The 12,845-nt window shown below is 43.9% G+C and overlaps 1 protein-coding gene across 1 annotated transcript in view; it reads right to left on the bottom strand.

The window, feature by feature from the left end:
- ryr2a (ryanodine receptor 2a (cardiac)) overlaps positions 1-12,845 on the bottom strand; it is a 589,347-nt gene that overhangs the window by 281,611 nt on the left and 294,891 nt on the right. Inside the window, exons 25-27 of the mRNA XM_060940301.1 lie at positions 10,536-10,619; positions 8,761-8,932; positions 7,707-7,854 (exon numbers count right to left, since the gene is read on the bottom strand). Coding sequence (XP_060796284.1) covers positions 7,707-7,854; positions 8,761-8,932; positions 10,536-10,619 — 404 coding nt within the window. The remainder of the gene's footprint in view (positions 1-7,706; positions 7,855-8,760; positions 8,933-10,535; positions 10,620-12,845) is intronic.

Raw genomic sequence — 12,845 nt, 5'->3', positions numbered from 1 at the left:
AGCTACCGAGCTGTTGACATATTCTACTTTAGTAAGCTAATTTTATTGTAGTTGGCTTAGCTAACGACATACAGTGATGCTTGAAAGTTTGTGAACCCTTTAGAATTTTCTATATTTCTGCATAAATATGACCTAAAACATCATCAGATTTTCACACAAGTCCTAAAAGTAGATCAAGAGAACCCAGTTAAACAAATGAGACAAAAATATTATACTTGGTCATTTATTTATTGAGGAAAATGATCCTATATTACATATCTGTGAGTGGCAAAAGGATGTGAACCTCTAGGATAAGCAGTTAATTTGAAGGTGAAATTAGAGTCAGGTGTTTTCAATCAATGGGATGACAATCAGGTGTGAGTGGGCACCCTGTTTTATTTAAAGAACAGGGATCTATCAAAGTCTGATCTTCACAACACATGTTTGTGGAAGTGTATCATGGCACGAACAAAGGAGATTTCTGAGGACCTCAGAAAAAGCGTTGTTGATGCTCATCAGGCTGGAAAAGGTTACAAAACCATCTCTAAAGAGTTTGGACTCCACCAATCCACAGTCAGACAGATTGTGGGCAAATGGAGGAAATTCAAGACCATGGTTACCCTCCCCAGGAGTGGTGGACCAACAAAGATCACTCCAAGAGCAAAGCGTGTAATAGTCGGTGAGGTTACAAAGGACCCCAGGGTAACTTCTAAGCAACTGCAGGCCTCTCTCACATTGGCTAATGTTAATGTTCATGAGTCCACCATCAGGAGAACACTGAACAACAATGGTGTGCATGGCAGGGTTGCAAGGAGAAAGCCACTGCTCTCCAAAAAGAACACTGCTGCTCGTCTGCAGTTTGCTAAAGATCACGTGGACAAGCCAGAAGGCTATTGGAAAAATGTTTTGTGGACGGATGAGACCAAAATAGAACTTTTTGGTTTAAATGAGAAGCGTTATGTTTGGAGAAAGGAAAACACTGCATTCCAGCAGAAGAACCTTATCCCATCTGTGAAACATGGTGGTGGTAGTATCATGGTTCGGGCCTGTTTTGCTGCATCTGGGCCAGGACGGCTTGCCATCATTGATGGAACAATGAATTCTGAATTATACCAGCGAATTCTAAAGGAAAATGTCAGGACATCTGTCCATGAACTGAATCTCAAGAGAAGGTGGGTCATGCAGCAAGACAACGACCCTAAGCACACAAGTTGTTCTACCAAAGAATGGTTAAAGAAGAATAAAGTGAATGTTTTGGAATGGCCAAGTCAAAGTCCTGACCTTAATCCAATGGAAATGTTGTGGAAGGACCTGAAGCGAGCAGTTCATGTGAGGAAACCCACCAACATCCCAGAGTTGAAGCTGTTCTGTACGGAGGAACGGGCTAAAATTCCTCCAAGCCGGTGTGCAGGACTGATCAACAGTTACCGCAAACGTTTAGTTGCAGTTCTTGCTGCACAAGGGGGTCACACCAGATACTGAAAGCAAAGGTTCACATACTTTTGCCACTCACAGATATGTAATATTGGATCATTTTCCTCAATAAATAAATGACCAAGTATAATATTTTTGTCTCATTTGTTTAACTGGGTTCTCTTTATCTACTTTTAGGACTTGTGTGAAAATCTGATGTTGTTTTTGGTCATATTTATGCAGAAATATAGACAATTCTAAAGGGTTCACAAACTTTCAAGCACCACTGTAGTTACTAAATAAATAACTGGCCCCATTCACTGCTAAAGTAATTACTTGAAACAAATTATTATTATAGTATTAAGACATTTAATTTTAAATCACACTTGGATGACCCATGTGTAGTAATATAAAAAGTATTTTTGTTCATAAAGTAGGAAAGAAAAAAATTAAATTAATGATTTGTGGTAATTAAAAACAAGATATTTAAAGAATACTTGGAATATTCAATCATGAAATAAATTGATTTCAAAAGATAGAGCAAAGAAAAACTCAGTCAGCATGAAATAACCTGGAAAATGAACGCGGGTCATTTTTGACCCATGTTGTGCATTAGAAGGGGTGTGCATATGTTTTGCATCAAAGGGTTAAAGCTGATATTTTTTAGAAACCTAGGGTTATTTCAGGTTGCCAGTGCCCTCGGTCCATTTTATTAAAAACCTTATGAAAAGTATCTATTCAAAAAAATGTAAATAGTGCTAATAAGGGGCAATAAAGATTGTTGTTGCCCGTGAACTTGTACTTGGTCCGTGGTTTGATTTTTCCATTTTGAATTAATTTTCGTCCCAATTCGGTCACCTCCCAATTCCCACCCACCAACCATCTCGCCCTCATTATACAACAACTATCAACCAATGAGGGTAAAGACGAACGTGTGTTTCATCTGATACGCATCAAAACGACCAACTGCTTCTTTTCAAACTGCTTTTCATGCGGCCTCACACAGCAGCGTAACACACTCGGAGAAAAACGCTATCTACCCTCTTCCACATACGTAAGCTCACAGACAGTCATAATTGGCGAGTACTGCTGTGATTGACAGGGAAGAGAGAGTATGCCATCCCTCCCTCCCTCCCAGACAGCATGGCTAATATTTCTTGTCGGTTGAACGCAGGCCCGGCGCCAGGAACAGTTTACTAAGGGGGGAATTAGAAATCGCAAGGGGGCAAATATTTTTCATATAGTGTGTAGTAGTGATGGCGGTCTGACAACGTATAGTTAGTTTTTTTTTTTTTTCTTCTTTTTTATCAGACATCTAATTTTTGGGTTTGTTTACCTGACATGTTTCGACGTACAACTTCCGTCTTCCTCAGAGTGTCACCGGATGTTAATTGGTGACGCATCTTTTATCAGCTGCTGTTTCTGAAGGCGTGGCCTTCCTGTCTGGTTTGACAGGTCGGTCACGCCTTATACTGTCTGTTCGTCCCCTGCAAGATGTGACTCCAGGTATGGGAGAGCATGTATGCTCCCTCATCCCGGTTGATGGTCCTCGGGCTTCGCTTACGGATCTCCATGGCCTCCCTGATCCAGCGCTGATGTTTATTATCTTCTGTGCGGATGACTCTGGCATTCCCCCAGTCCATAATGTGGTTTTCCCTTTTACAGTGATCTGTTATAGCTGACTTATAATTTTCCTGTTGTGCCTTTTCTTTTATTGTTCGGGTTTGTCTTGTAGCTGTCTCCTTTTCGCACTCTTTCTTATGTTCATGTTTTCTTGTGTTGAAACTCCTTCCTGTCTCCCCAATATAAGTTTTATTGCATAATTTACATGGAATCTCATATATGGTGTTGCATCTGTTGTCCGGATGTATTCTGTCTTTGGGATGCACCAGGATCTGACGGAGTGTTGTGTGTGGTTTGACAGGTGTGTTAACATTGTGTTTCCTCATTACTCTTTGAATGCGTTCAGTTATTCCCCTGATGTATGGTAATGTAACTACTCCCCTGTGTTCTTGTTTGTTAGTTTGTTTTTTCTCTTTCTTCTGTGTTTTGTTGTTCTTAACCTGTTCCGCCCCTTTGGATATTGCCCATTGTGGATATTGACATGCCTTCAGTGCGTGTTGTATATGTTGTTCCTCCTGTTCTTTGTCCTGTGGATCTGTAATTATTGCTGTGCGTTCATGTAATGTTCTGACTACGGATATTTTGTGCATTATGGGGTGTTCGGAAGTCCAGTTTAAATATTGGTCGGTATGTGTGGGTTTTCTGTGTACTTTTATTTTGATGTCCCCATCTTCTGTGTGTTGTATTTTTAAATCCAAAAATGCTATTGACTGCTCCGTTTCCTCTTCATGTGTGAATTTTATATTGCCGGTATTGTCTATAGTATTGAGATGGTCGGTAAGTTGTTGAGTGTGTCCCCTCTTTACTTTTTCCAATATGTCGTCCACATACCGTTTCCAGAGTGTTGGCCTGTATTCCGCTGGTATTGTAGTGAGTGCTTTCTGCTCCAGATCCTCCATGAAAAAGCCGCACATGATGGCTGATAGTGGGTCTCCCATGGCAAAACCTTCCTTCTGTCTGTAGATTGTATTCCTGAACTGAAAGTATGTGGATGTGGCGATGAATTGAAGGAGCTGAGTGATGTCTTGTACGGTGAGGTTTGTGCGTTTCCTGAGCGTCCTGTCTGTTTTTAATTTGTCTTGTACTATCTGTATGGTGGCTTCCGTGGGTGTTCTGGTGAAAAGAGATATGACATCATGTGAAATGAAAACTTCATCTTGCTGCATTTTGATGTTTTTTAGTTCTTCTGCCAGATGTTTTGAGTTTTTGCAGTGTTGGTCTGTGAGTCCTAGTAATGGTTTAATTATTTCGGTGAGTGCTTTTGATAAGTTGTATGTGACTGAACCAATGCTATCTACTATGGGGCGTAATGGTGTTCCTGGTTTGTGTATTTTTGGTGTACCGTAAATCCTGGGGATGACATTGGCTGTGGGTACTAAATGATTGTAATCCTGCTTATCTATTTTATTTTCATCGAGTAGTGGTTTTAGTAGTGCTTTAAGTTTCTTTTTCTTGTCTTCTGTTGGGTCTTTTTTTAATATTTCAAATGCGTTGTCGCTGAGTAATTCATTCATTTTTCGTTCATATTCATCAGTGTCCATAATCACTGTTGTTCTGCCTTTATCTGCTGGGAGGATTGTGATATCTTTATTTTTAGCTAATGTTCTCATGGCTTTGGCTTCCTGTTTTGTGATGTTACTGGGTGGTGGTTTGGCCGTTTTCAATATACCAGCTATTGCGTTTCTTAGTGCTGCTTTTTGTCTGTGGTCCTGTATCTTCTCACATGCTAATTCAGTTGCCAGAATGAATTCGTCGTGTGGTATGTTGTTCGGTGTGACAGCGTAGTTGAGTCCTTTTGCTAGTATACTGCGTTCTGCTTGTGAGAGTTTGTACCTTGATATGTTATGAATCCATTTGTCGTTGATGTGTGCGTGCTCCGGTTCTGCCTTCTTTTTCTGTGCGATGAGTTTGTCCAGTTTTCGGATTTGTCGGGTTTTTGTCTCTGTGAATTCCTGTTCGTGTATGTCTGCCAAGTGTCCGTGTATTGCCATTTCCATTTTCTTGTTTTGGGGAAACCGGCGTTTGAAATTTTCCGTCTCTCTGTGTAGTTCGCTGTTGATATTATTTAGTTTATCCGTTGTGCACCGTATCCGTTCTTTTACCAGAACGGATAAAAGAAAAGGCACAACAGGAAAATTATAAGTCAGCTATAACAGATCACTGTAAAAGGGAAAACCACATTATGGACTGGGGGAATGCCAGAGTCATCCGCACAGAAGATAACAAACATCAGCGCTGGATCAGGGAGGCCATGGAGATCCGTAAGCGAAGCCCGAGGACCATCAACCGGGATGAGGGAGCATACATGCTCTCCCATACCTGGAGTCACATCTTGCAGGGGACGAACAGACAGTATAAGGCGTGACCGACCTGTCAAACCAGACAGGAAGGCCACGCCTTCAGAAACAGCAGCTGATAAAAGATGCGTCACCAATTAACATCCGGTGACACTCTGAGGAAGACGGAAGTTGTACGTCGAAACATGTCAGGTAAACAAACCCAAAAATTAGATGTCTGATAAAAAAGAAAAAAAAAAAAAAAACTAACTATATTTAATATAAGACATAATGAACGTAATGGAAAGGTCTGACAACGTGTTTCAAACAATTAACTGCGCCAACCACAAAACCACCACGGCCCCGTAGGTTGCTTTAGTACAGGAAAATCATGACATATTACCAGGGCAGTTGCGCTTTATCAACTCGCGTGCCCACCTGTTACCCCTCCCCTCCAGTTTTCTCACAGACACGCGTTACAACCGGAAAGATGCCAAACATAAAACAACACACACAAACCTACAGGCAAGTCCTTTACATTTAAAATACATACAAATAGCTCCGCGGCATGAAAACAAAATGTCAATGCAAGTCTAAGGTACTTGGCTCGGCGGCCAAAATCATAATTTTAAAAAAATCAACAGACCCCGCGGCGGCACCAGTAATAGCCTTCCTGACTCGCACCGAGTCAACGCTAACCACTTAATCCGCGATCCCAGTTTAGGCGTGTAGGGGACTAAACACTCTGAAGTGATGAATTTTACCCCCGCTGCATGGGGGGGGTGACGTCAACGACACATATTCTTACGCTATTTGCGCACAAAGCGGACCATATATGAACACATACACCAACATAAACGGAGATAAACTTAGCCTACAAAGAAAGAAAATGGATTCACAATATTGTGATTGAATTCGTTTAATTCGGTGGGGGAAAGACTACTCCCGTAAACTGACAGGATATTGCAGAGACAGTGCACTTGTAAGTGTCATAACAACCAATCAGGTTTGTTCTACCGTGCCAGTTTTAGTAGTGATTTATGTGAAATGTATTTTTGTGCAATGCGCAACCACTTAATATTTCGTATTTGAAAATGCAAATTATTAATACGTCTATAATACATTATATTTTCATAAGAAAACAATTTTGGTCCGGACCAAACGACCCAAATTTCCCTTGGTCCGGACCTTTTGGGTTGGTCTGAATACAAACCACTGAACTCTGGTCCGGACCAAACAAGCGGACCGAGACCGAGCTGCAAGGTCGGACTCGGTCCGGACCAAAGGAACCCTGGTGCGGATCTTTTGGAGGTGTGAAAGCAGACCGGACCTAATCCGACAGTTTTGCTTTTTTGTACCTCGGGAGCTTCCGTCGTTTGTCGAGCATTATGGGAAACAGAGTCTTGACACTCCACCGCAAAGCGCAAACACTGTTTCGGTTGTCAAGGGAACCTTACAACAGTCATTCAGTCATTCAGACCAGTGGTAGGCTAGACTACAGAGTACAAAAAATGAGTAGGGGGCAAACGTGGGCCGAGGAAGAAACGCGTCCCCTTGTGGATATATGGGCAGATGTCCACATATCTGAGCTTTTGGAGAGAACACACAAAAATGCCGACGTGTTTGCTGTATTCAGTGAGAAAATGAAGGAGAAGGGGTTCACGCGCTCCGCAGAACAATGTCGGCTAAAAGTGAAGAAACTCCGTCAGACCTACATTAAAATCAGGGACATTCTTTCAAAAAGTGGCGGTACTAGCGACGCAAAAAAGAAATTCATCTATTGCGTGAAGAGCCAGAACTGTCACAACATGACGTGCGCTCATCAGCGCTAGCTATCCTCCGTAGCCGCCTTGCCCTTTGTCGTCGTCGTTGATAAATTACTTGTACAACAGCATAGTAATCGCACAATTGTGAAAACAGTAAAAACTGGAAAAACATATAGCTTTGATGACAGTAAAAAGAATAACAGCACAGAAAGCCTCCATGACTACTTTTGAACTTAACGCTTTGTGCGCGTGTCGTCTCTGACCAATAGCTGAACGACCTCAGGGCGCGTGGCTTTGTTGACAGATTTTGGTCCGCTTACTAAAATGTACAGTGTGAAAGCGAACCGCACCAAAATGAAAAAATAAAAAAAACATTTGGTTCAGACCAAAGCAAGTGAACTATCAAACTATCCTGGTCTGAATACACCCTGAGTCTCCGTTGAGGGGGCGGGGCTGTAGCCACGAGGGGGCGACGCCCCCTTTCGCCCCCCCCACGGCGCCGGGTCCGGTTAAACGGCCGTCACTATTTCAATTTTCTCACTGCAGAAGGTGTAGTCTTTGCACGACACGGTGTAAAGCCATCATTACATCAGAAGATATTTAACAGAACACATGGCGACTTTGAATAGGCTGAAAATAAGATGGATACCGTGGTCTTGGTCAGGAGCCTCCAAGTTGTATCCGTAACCTAGTAATGTGCGCACAGCCTCTCGCAAGCTGTCCTTGTTGGATTTTTTGGTTCTCTCGTCCAGAAGCGTGTAAGGCACCAGCCGTGGATTCCTCTTGTTCTTCACATCCTTTACAGCAAGAGGCAGAGAGACAAAGAAAGCGCAAGAGAAAGGCAATTTGATATGACAGCATTCCGTATGCATAATGCATGCAGCTCAATAAATTTCCCTCAGGAGGATGTCGCGAGTGCTGGCATTAAAGAAATAATAAAGCCGAAGGATATGACGGGTTGCTGTTGTTTGTCCCTTAAGCTTTCCGTGTTATGTTTTACAAGAAAGAAAAAGGCTTTGTCGTTTTAAAGCTTTGTGTATTGACACGCAACTCCAATTAAATGTTACTCCGATTTTTTGAACGAACAGTTTATAAAATCAGCAATTAACCATTAAAAAGGAGCTCAGGCCACGCCAGCTGTCACAGACGAGCGGGGGTGAATAAAAGGACTCGGTAGAGACACCGCACACTTCAAGCACTGACTGTTCCACCTGTGGTATACACATAACCTTCGTTTTATTATTTCAACTGAGCTATGAGTCAAATATTATTTTGCATCTAAATGTCAGGTTTCAATGTGATGAGGTATGGTTTACGAGGAGCTGTACGCTTTGTTTTGTACGTCTCTGCAGCAGAAGCTGATCGCGCTGTCAGATGATGCCGAGTGTCAGGATCGCTTTAGAAACGTTCCGGTGCAGAACCCTTAATGCCTTCCATGAATAACTGTGACAACAGTCGTGGCGCCCAGACGCGGAGTCATCACTCCTCTGCTTCACTCTTTTGTCTCTTTCTATTTCTCTGCACTTTGTCCTGCGCTAAGAAAAGTCTCGAGGTGATGCTAATTGTTCTATCAGATGACAAGTAACTCTCATCAGAATGTGTGTCTGCGTCTGTCTCTGTCATCGTTGCTTGCTCTGTCTGGCAGACTGTAGGGAATAGCCTTCCAAATAAAAGCAGCTAGTGCACTCAGTCAGCACACACACACACACACACACCTGCTGGATACCGTAGGTCCATCCCTGGCGAATGCGGTCTCTGGCCCACACATTATGAGCGTTCTCAGCCAGTCTGTCCACCATGGCCTCCTGTGTAGAGGCGAGTTTGATGTGGCTCAGATCCATAGGCGCCGGTTTATAGCTACTGGACAGCTCGTATCTTCATTAAAACACACACACACACTGCATTAACCTCACAGTACAACACCAAACTCAAGTAGCACATTTCCGACAGTAAATACGCCTGGGCAGGTTGCACAGAATGATCTAACTGCTACGGAAATTTTAGTGCGAGGCTTTAAAGTGCTGATGACACGTTTTTGACATCTTTGGCGATGTTTTATAACATAAAAAGTAATTCCCGATGATCCATATATTAATTCACGAAGGCGCCTATTTTACAAGTTATGATAAAAAAACGCGGCTATTTGGGCAAATTTGACGGGGCTGCAGCACCCAGGAGACGAAAGAGGAGGAGGAGCTATATGACGTCAGCGAAAGAACCTTCCTCCTAACTTACCAGTTTGTTGTTGATGCGACAGGTGTTCAGTTTGTCGTTATATATATATAGTTATTATGCCTTCGCGTTGTGTTGCCGGCTTTTGCTCCACAACCCACAAGGATGGGGTAAGTTTATTCAAGTTTCCCAGAGATCCCGAGCTGCATGCGAAGTGGGTGAAGCAAGTCAGGCGCACTCGTGACAAGTGGGAGCCCTCACCAACATCCGTCCTGTGCTCTGAACACTTCGATTTGGATTGTTTTGACACCCTTAAAAGAATCTCTTGGGTGTTCAGTTCAGCACAAACGTGTGCTGCTACCATCAGCAGTGCTTACACAGTGTTGCCAGATTGGGAGGTTTCCCGCACAGTTGGGCGGTTTCAAGTGCATTTTGGTGGGTTTTGAACATATTTTGGGCTGGAAAATGTCAGCAGTATCTGGCAGATACTGCTGACATTTTCCAGCCCAAAATATGTTCAAAACCCACCAAAATGCACTTGAAACCGCCTAACTGGGCGGGAAACCTCCCAATCTGGCAACACTGCCAGTATTCCAGAGGGGGTCTACTAGTAGCTATGCCGGATCCAAAGACAGTCCTCCTGTCAGAACATGTGTTGTGAAACGACATAAGATAAAGGTACGTAGAGCTATAGATTCTACATGATAATCATAAATGTAATCATAAAGTCGGCGTGATATCAGTCATGTATTTGCTTGTGAAAGCTTGCGGCTTTCATGTAACTGCCGCCTAGCAACTATCTAGGCTAGGCTAACTAGAATCTAGGCTATCATAGATTCTATTCGGAAGAGATCAACACAATTCTAGACTCCCAGAAGAGGAAGAGCTAGCACTAGAGAGTTCACCGGCGTTTTCATGCGCCATTTCCATTGAGTAGAACCGGAGTAGAACAGCCAGTGAACCGCAGCGTGTTCTTCCGCTGACGTCACAACATGGCCGCGAGCCACGGACCCAGTTTTCTTGCGCTGTGCAATTAAAAGTTGGATATTCGCATAACAACAGCTTCTTTTCACGTAATTATAACAGAAATCTAACATGTTTGCCATGTTGTATAGTTTATTTAAGAAATTGCATAGAGTCATGTTCGTGTCATCAGCACTTTAAGGAAACATGTTGGCTGTACTCTATAATACAGACAATCTACTTTAAGATGTTTTATCACATACTGCTAATTAGCTTTTTTTTTCCAATTTGCACAAATTCAGTAGAAACTTTGCTTTAAAAAAAAAAAAAGACAGACACTCACTTGGCCGAGAGCTTGAGATGTTTGACTTTCTCCATGGCTCGTTCATCCGCAACACCAACATGGCAACCCAATGCCAACAGAGTCCTGCAGGAGCAAGAGAACGCAGCACAATGTTACAATAAGCTTCTGCTCCAGAACAGTGACAAAACCTGTCGAGAACTGTAAACCTGATTTATTATACTGTATATCCGAACCTTTTAAATGGTTTGCAACTGAATATAAAAGTCTCATCTCATCATCTGTAGCCGCTTTATCCTGTTCTACAGGGTCGCAGGCGAGCTGGAGCCTATCCCAGCTGACTACGGGCGAAAGGCGGGGTACACCCTGGACAAGTCGCCAGGTCATCACAGGGCTGACACATAGACACAGACAACCATTCACACTCACATTCACACCTACGGTCAATTTAGAGTCACCAGTTAACCTAACCTGCATGTCTTTGGACTGTGGGGGAAACCGGAGCACCCGGAGGAAACCCACACGGACACGGGGAGAACATGCAAGCTCCGCACAGAAAGGCCCTCGCCGGCTACGGGGCTCGAACCCGGACCTTCTTGCTGTGAGGCGACAGCGCTAACCACTACACCACCGTGCCACCCATGAAATAACAAATGGAACGTATTGCATGGTGGCGTGAAGATATGAAGTTTATCTTTGAGTGGTGAAATATTTTTTAACACGAATTTTGCCTATCTGACAAAATTCTTCAAGATATGTCCATATAGCTGTCAGTATCAACGACAAAAGCCGGAGTTCGGAGTGGTATCCAAACATGGCCGCTGCGGACTGCACTTCTGAAGTGCCATCGCGCCCCTCCTCTCCAGAATTCTGAAGGTGCACCTGTTTCCCATTTCCTCAGTAATTAGCCATGCTACTTAAACACAACAAACGCACATGCTCGCTGCGAAGTATTGTTCTGTCTCTGTACCCGATCACACCAAGCCGTTTACTAACTTCCCGACTGCCCGTGACTCTGACCTAGTTTCCTGTTTACTTCCGACTTTGAATGCTCGTCTATTCTCTGATAATCCTTTCACACATCGGCCGACCCCTGCTCGATCCTGACTACGTCTTTTGGCTCATGCTTTGGATTTGGTTTCCAGTCTGCGATGCACCCGCTCTCCCCTGCGCCTGCATCCGTAAGTGCCTGCATCCTGACAATAGCACCATACTGCAAAACTCTTAAGTACATGCAAAAAAAAAAATGCTGTAAAGAAAAGATGTGTTCAAAAACATTCAATTACACAGCATTTAGCAGATGCTCTTATCCAGAGCGATGTAAAACAGCTACAAAAGTCAGGTACAAGAAGCGCTGAGCTTCTAGACAAGAAAGTTCTCGCGCCGACTGAAGAAGAGACTGAATAACACTTGGTGTAATATTCTGTTGAAGTACCAACACTCAGCAACCAGCCAAGGTCAACAAAACATTTCAACCATACAAATGAGCTGACAAAACACAACTAAACAGAGAAAAATAAAGCCCTAGCGGCTAACCCCAGGCTAGACTGAACCCCAGGCTAGACAGAACCCCAGGCTAGACAGTGCACAGCCTGGGTTGGTCTAGACCGATATGAAGTTACACAGTGGGCAGGGAAGCAGGGGAGAGGTGCGGCCTGAACAGGTGGATATTCAGTCTGTGTTTTAAGGGAAGGCCATTCCATCAACAGGGAGCCAGAACAGACAGCAGTCTTGATCAGGCTGGGCGGGAGCAGAGAGGAGGAGGGGCCAGGCAACCAGTCGTAATGGAGCGTAGGGATCTGGTTAGCGTATAGGAGCAGATCAGTGTCTGGAGGTATGCGGTTCCTAACCCCTTGACAGCCTGGTAAGCTAGCACCAATGTTTTAAATTTAATACGAGCTACGATAGGTAGCCAGTGCAGGGTAGCAAGCGGAGGTAACGTGGAAGGTTGTTGACCAGGCAGGCTGCAGTGTTCTGGATAAGCAATTAAATTAAAATCCGCAAGTTGGCCTAGTGGTTAGCATGTCTGCCTCTCGATCGGGAGATCGCGAGTTCTACTCACGGTCGGGTCGTACCAAAGACCATCATAAAAATGGTACCTACTGCCGTCTGGCAAGGCACGCTGCAATACAGATGCGAGTGGGGAGTCAAACTCTCGCGGTTACCAGAGGACCCGCCCCCCCACTGTAACCCTAGTTATGTAATAGGCGAGAGGCCGAGGGCTACGGAGATCGGCGCCGCCCTATGCGCCACATGGCGTGGGAAGGACTTTGATTTGATTTTGATATTAAAAATACAGGGCGGCACGGTGGTGTAGTGGTTAGCGCTGTCGCCTCACAGCAAGAAGGTCCG

The sequence above is a fragment of the Neoarius graeffei genome, chromosome 14 (genome assembly GCF_027579695.1).
Source record: "Neoarius graeffei isolate fNeoGra1 chromosome 14, fNeoGra1.pri, whole genome shotgun sequence".
NCBI classification, from domain to species: domain Eukaryota; kingdom Metazoa; phylum Chordata; class Actinopteri; order Siluriformes; family Ariidae; genus Neoarius; species Neoarius graeffei.
Note: the sequence above shows the minus strand (reverse complement) of the source record. Positions and strands in the feature narration are given on the sequence as shown.